This window comes from Limulus polyphemus, unplaced genomic scaffold (genome assembly GCF_000517525.1).
Source record: "Limulus polyphemus unplaced genomic scaffold, Limulus_polyphemus-2.1.2 Scaffold1288, whole genome shotgun sequence".
NCBI lineage: Eukaryota > Metazoa > Arthropoda > Merostomata > Xiphosura > Limulidae > Limulus > Limulus polyphemus.
In genome coordinates this window covers 264,665-271,806 of record NW_013666898.1, presented here as the reverse complement: position 1 = coordinate 271,806, position 7,142 = coordinate 264,665, and the positions used below count along the sequence as shown (strand labels likewise).

The 7,142-nt window shown below is 32.2% G+C and overlaps 1 protein-coding gene across 3 annotated transcripts in view; it reads left to right on the top strand.

Moving 5' to 3' along the window:
• Positions 1–587: 587 nt before the first annotated feature.
• The window catches only part of LOC106462946 (2-oxoisovalerate dehydrogenase subunit beta, mitochondrial-like), a 25,431-nt gene continuing 18,876 nt past the window's right edge, over positions 588–7,142 (top strand). The window contains exon 1 of one of the 3 annotated variants that reach the window (XM_013922914.2): positions 588–751. In XM_013922914.2, coding sequence (XP_013778368.2) covers positions 592–751 — 160 coding nt within the window. In that variant the 5' untranslated portion in view covers positions 588–591. The other 2 variants (XM_022390344.1, XM_013922913.2) reach the window with 2 other exon arrangements.

Here is a 7,142-nt window from a genome sequence, read left to right as displayed (position 1 = left end):
CTTTCACAGCAACTGACGATCATGCTCTGAAACTCATGAGCCTACATCGAAAATTGTTGAAAGATAGTTTGTAACAAAGTGCAAGAGAAGAAACGAGAAGCATCTTGGAACTACAGGAAGCCCCAATTCGCGTGTGGTATTATGAATTCACCCCTGCTTACATTCAGTCCCTCGTGTACTCTGTGCCATTGCAGTGTCAAGCAGTTATCAAGGCCAGAGGAGGCACAACCAAGTATTAAAACCAGAAACAGACTGTGTGACCACTTTTTGTCAATTACATTAGTGACGTTATGTATAAATCTAGGTTTTCTTACACAGAGAACATTTTCATATTTGCCAAGTATTTATTGATCATCTCTGTAACACGTTTGTCACAGTTGATTTGTTAATAAGGATGTATATATGTGTCTGCTTACATCACACAATGTCCATAACCGTTTTCTCTAGTTATGACAATCCACAATGAAGAATCTCGTAAAAAATTACAGGAACCAAAAATAGTGTGAAAAATATTGTGTGATACAATAATTTTTTTTCCACCAATGTAAGATAAATATATATAGATGGCGGAACAATTTTTGTTTTTTGAACATGGCGGCTGTGAGGAAGGGTGTTTTTGATGTCTTGCCAAAATATTGGCGAAAAAATTCTTTTATATATTCGTTACCTTTATACCGAAGTTGTATTGTTTTAAATAAGCGTTTTAGTGCTCACTTTACTTTTGTACCAGACACAGTACCTGCTTCTGATGGTTCGTTCCGTGCATCTAAAACTAAGTTCAAACGAATCAAAGCAAATGTTCAGTTCAGCCAAGTTTGGTTTACTAATATTAACGTTACAACTTATAGTTATACTAATTACTGAAGTTAATAGTTTTAACTTTACCGTTGACGAGTACTATAGTCTATAGAGTGATTATGTTCATTTGTATTTAAGTTGCACAATGAAGAAAACTAACTAGTTTAGTAATTATCAAACTACTGTGTTGTACTGTAGTCAGGTTGTTGAAAACTGAACCTTTTACTCAATTTTAGTTTTTAACTATGTATTTAAGTAGTTGTACTAGTAGAGAGTAAGCAAAATGTGGAACAATTTATTCTGCAGACTGTCAGAATGGCATTCAGAATACTACTTTTCTATTGACGACTTTTAATAGCAGTTTAGTTAAGAATTTGGAAGTCATTCTTTTGTAAATGTTGCAGGTCTGCATTTTGCTGTACCTATTGTGAAGTTATATTATTTGTGTTACAACATATAAAACAGAAAAGTTTAGTTTAAATACCATTAAGCTCAATGAAAATTCACTTTCCTATGGCATATCACATTGTCAGTTCAGTATTATATAATGTTTTTAACTCCATTCTAAATGCCCCCAGTGGTTCAGTTGCGAGTCTGAAACTGAAAACTTAAAATGGTGGGCACAGCATGGATAGTCCATTATATGTAGCTTTGTGCTTAACGAAAAATGTACAAATCGTTCTAATTGTTATTCTTTTATCTGCTTTATGCAACTTTATTGAGTACTTTAGGCCTAACTATGCTGGTTTTGAATGCCATTCTTTCAGTCTGCAGAAAAAAGTGTTCTAGCAGGAGACAGTACTTTGAGACTAGAGAAAACAAATTAAATTTGAGAGTGGCTATCCTCTATTCAACAATTTTTGATGAAATATGTCATAAGTGATTACAGCAAAGTGAATAAAACCCTGAAGACATTTTTCCTTGAAAGCACTGAAGTCTTCTAATTATGAATATATATATAATATAAATTATTAAACGTATACATATATATAAACTGTCGAGTTTCGACAACCTGAAAGCTAACAATGTTATAAATGAACCTTAGAGATGTTGGATGTAGTTTAACAACATAAAAGTTATACTCTGCCAAAAATGTAGATCAGCTAGGGAAGGAAGACTTTTTGTGTCGCAAATCAAAATATTTTTGTCAAGACCATTTTTTGTCCTTTCACTTGACACAGCACTGCCTGATACAAAAAGTCAATCTTACCAAGTTCATTGTTGAATATCATACCAGGCAATTTTTTAGTTTGAATCGATTTATTGAAGAATCTTTGTGTAACAGATCAAAACACACACTTGTGATGTTTATGAAGACCATTAAATGTTTTTGTGATGTGTGGCATCATTGAAGACTATTGAATGCTCTTTCACTTGATATATAATACAACCTGACATAAAGAATCGGTGATTCCAAAATTTTATGCTGAATGTCGCATTAACTTCATGAATCAATCTTTGAAGCTGCTTCAAGTTTTTAAGGATTTCTTGTGTTACAACCCAAAGCTTACACTTAGAAGGATGAGATTTCTCTCCAATGTTACATATAACACTTCCTGACATGAGGTTGGTCATGCCAAAATTCAACACTGAATACTGTGTAAACTTCACCACTCAATCTTTGAAGCATAGTTCAATCATTAAGGACTTTTTCTGTCACAGATCAAAACTCGTGCCCACGAAGACCATGAATTATTTTTTACATATCTATAAAATTTCCTGACACAGATTTCGTCATGCTGAAATTATGTCTAAAGTTGATGTTGAGATTTACTGCTGAGGTTTACATGATATTTTGTGTCAAATTTTGGTATGATCAGTTTATTGTGTCAGGTAATGTTATAGTATATGAAAGAGTATTCAGTGGTCTTCATACATATGTTTGATTTCTGACACAAACAGTATATCATGTTTGAAGTTGATATCTAAGATTAACTGATAGTTTCATGGAGTTGAGTATTGTATGTTTTGTATATGATCTGACAGGAGATTTTGAGTATCACTTCAAAGAGCATTTAGTGTTTTACAGATTTGTGTGTTTTTATTTGTAACACAAATCTTTCATCTCTAAAGTTAATGTCAAAAATTGAATGATGAGGTTTACATGGTATTCAGTGTTAAATTTCAGTATGACCAATTCTTTTATTTCCAGGATTGTATATCAATTATCGTGTGGAGTTGTAGTAAACGATGATCATAAATGTGTGTTTTGTGATATATAGAGTCCTAATAGGTGTTTGTTTAACATGGTATTTAATGTTGAATTTTGGTGTAATTACTGTTTGTGCCATGAAGCATTCTGTACCATGTGTGTGTGGTGTAATTTGTGACACAGGGAGCCCTCGGTCATGGATGCAACTTAAAAGATTGACTGATATGTTTAGCCTGATATCCAGTGTTGAGTCACAGCATGACTGAGTCTTTGTATTAGATAATACTTTATATTGTGAAGTATCATTTAATGACACTTTTAGATATATGGCTTGAGTTGTGGCACAAACATTTTAATTTTCATTATAATTTAGATAACATTGTGTGATGTTTTAAAAAGCATATGATAATCAAACTTTCACATAGAAAATGTGTGAATGTTTGTGAACTACTCTGCCAGTGAGAGGAAAAAGTTTACTTGTAATTTACTTAGTGGAAAGGGTTCAGAGAAGGGTTACTGAAATGGTGACTGGGATGGAGGGGTTTTCATACAAGGAGAGGTTAAGGTCTCAAATTGTTTTCTCTTGAAAAAAAAAAAAGAGTTAGGGGAGATCTGATTGAGGTGTTTAGTATTGTAAAGGGAATTGATAGTGTTGATGCATCATCATTTTTTTACTTAATGGTGAGAATAGTAGGACTAGGGGACTCAAATATAAATTTTGGCAAGGTAGGAGTCATCTTCGGCTATGACAGTTTTATTTTTCTAACAGGGTGATTAGCCTTTGGAATGGGTTGCCTTCGGATGTTGTGGAGGCAGTAAATTTAAGTGAATTTAAGAGAAATCTTGATAACTATATGAATGATAACAGACTGGCTTTAAGAGTTTTGTTAATATTTAGTTAATAGTTTTAGAGGATGGGACAGCCAAGATGGACCAGTAGGGCCCCTATTATCCCTAAACATTATGTTATGTTATATTTCACTTTGTTAAGTCATTCATAAAAATGTTGTAATAAAATTACAGGTACAAGAACATTGTAAAAGATTTTTAAAAATGGTCTTTGAAAAACTTGTAGGACTGTCAAACAAAATAATTCTAACCACTGTCTTTCACATGGAGCATGATATTGTTATTTAATAAAACATAAATCACCTCATATACATGAGAACCCCCCAGTGGCACAACTGTATGTCTGCGGACTTACAACGCTAGAATCCGGGTTTCGATACCCGTGGTGGGCAGAGCACAGACAGCCCATTGTGTAGCTTTGTGCTTAACTTCAAACAAACAAAAAAAACATATACATGAGAACTTTGGTTATATATTTTTGAATGTTTACCATTTGTTTGCTAGTAGCTTTTATACTTAACATGCTTGCATGATGCCAATAAGTAGTTTACTATTATTATTGTTATTATTCATATAGAATATTATACAGAAAGTTATTATTTTCATTAAAAAAATCAAGGTTACTTTAATACTGAAAAATAACATATAATCATTGTAGTGGGAAATTCTTAAGTTGTGAAATAATTACTTTTTTTTTCCCTTCTGCTAAACATAATGCAACAAAACTATATGGAATTGTAATTTATAATGAGTGAATTCTATGAAACATTTTTGTTTTACCAACTGAAATTACATTTTAGCTCTAGGCTTTTGGAAAGTCAGTGCTGATGCCATGAGACAATTAAGCTTTATAATTAACGTTTTAGAATAACGAGTTAAAAGTTGATGGGAAAGATTTGGGAATCTTGTAAAAAAACAATTGCTTTTATTTAAAGATCTTCATAAAAAAAAAGGATGATGGTAAAGATCAAATCTAACTTGTTTACTATTGACATAAAAGAGAATATTAATGATAAATACCAGAAGCTTTAGAAATTTAAATTGATAGATAGGATGGACGATTTACAGGACTGTAGGAAAGCTAGGAATTTGATTATAGAAGGAATTAGTAAAACAAAAGGGCTTATGAGAAACAGCAAGCTCAAATATGTTAAACTAACGGGAAGGATTTTTTTTTTAAGTATATTTGAAATAAACAATATGTTGAAATGGGGCTTGGGCCTTTAAAGATTGCTGATTGCATAGATTTGCTGCTGACATTGAGGTGGCTGAGCTTTTAACTGCTCTCTTATGTTTATACACAAGGAAATATTAGCAATATTCCTGAATCTGATCATTCTACAGAAGTTACTCTTAATTGGTCTAAAGCATGCAGACATTAATATTTTGCTGGTAAATAGAATGATTGAGAGATTAAAAATATAGTCCTAGGGTCAAGCCAGGTTTTCTTTATAGTTTAATAGGAGGTGAAAGATTACACAAACAAGCTTATCTCTTTCATTTTCAGTAGGTCAACAGACAGTGGACAGAGGATTGGAGAGTTCCTAATGTTACTCCAATTTTTAAAAGAAGTGATAAGTTTGCCCTGTAGTTTGTGAACAAAAGTTGGGCTGAAGAGGATATGTAGCAAATCATCTTGTTCCATAATAGTAGATCATAACTTCATTTTAGATTGTTTTACATAGTAATGTATATTTACTTACTACAGTTAGTCTTAATTTTGTAGTAGGTAACATTCGTGAGAGTTTAATTAAGGAAACTTTGCAAAATCATTTAATGAAGTATGATAGAATGCTAATTTGGATTCACTAAAGGGACATTTTGCCTTGCTAATCTGTTGTCTTTTTTATCTCTGTTTCATTTCTTGAGCATATTCTATTATTCTGGCTAGTTGAAAAGGTGTGGGCTTAGTGTACTTAGATTTTCAAAAAGCTTTTGATAATGTGTTGAACAGAAGATTATCTAAGAAAATCCAATCAGTGTGTGTCCAATCATATGGGACCTACGTTACAATTGGAGTGTCTCAGTGCTTAGAGCTTCAGTGTTTGCTTTTTCTTAATTATGTTAATGATACTTATAGGGGCATAATTAGTGAATTAGTAGAGATTGCTGATGACATTTAACTCTTGGTTATTTCTAGTTGTATTGAGGATGTTCAGATATTACAGATTGTCTTTGATAAATTGGTAAGTTGTACAAGTATTTGGTAAATGACTTACTATAAGTAAATGTAAAGTAAGTTCAATTCTGGTAAAAGAGTTAGTACACAGGATCACTCATGAAAGGTGCAACAAATTTCAAAAAGAAGACCCCAAACTCTAGTGCTTTCAAATATTTGACTATTCTTATGCTCTTGAAGAAGAATTGTCAACTATTTGAAACTGTTCAAGTTTTTGAGCTTTTTTTTTAAATTCATTATTAACTAAATTCAGTTGGGTTATAATTTGGATCACACAATTAATATAGATGGGGACTGACTGAAGAAAAGGATCTCGGTCCTTGGGCATATTGGGGGATATGTCACTCTGTTGCTAGTAGTAAACCTAATAGAATTTTTCGAAATACAGACATTGATTAATAGTAAGAAGAGATAACTATCTCTATAAAAATCACTAGTTAGGCTTCGCTTGGAATACTATGTAGAGTTTTGTCTTATTTAAGAAGAGGTATTGACTTACTGGGAAAGACTCAGAGATGGGCTACTAGATAATTTTGGGGATGGAAGGGTTATCTTACTGAGATAGACTAAAATCTTTTAAGCTATTTCCTCTTGAGAAAAGAAGAGTAAGAGGTGATTTTATCAAAGTTCACAGTACTATACAGGGAATGATAAAATAAAGGCCTCTGATTTCTTTGTGCTGTATTCTGAAGACAACAGTGCAAGAGGACAAAAGTTTAAGGTTTGGAAAATATAAGCTAGGCTTCAGTTAAAATAGTTTTATTTTTTCTAACAAAGTGATTGTCTTATAAAATGTGTTACCATTAGCAGTAGTGGAGGATAGCGCCTTTATTTTTAACAGTTTGAGATAAATTTAGGATTGCATGAAAAATAACAAATGGGTTTAATTTTTTATTTTTCTTCAAGGACAGTTTTGAAGGAACAAATGATCTCTTGTCATCTGTATTTTATGTTAAATTTCAAAATATGTCAATATATATGCATGATAGCAAATAAAATAAAGGAGGGCTATTAGGATGTTTCTGGGGATGAAAGGTTATCTTATGAGAATAGGTTAAAAAAACAACTTATCTGAGGGACCAGTAGAATAAAGCCCTCAGGTTTCTTTATGCAGAATTTTGAAGACCATAGAAAAGAGAAGATACAAGTTTAAGATTTGAAGAA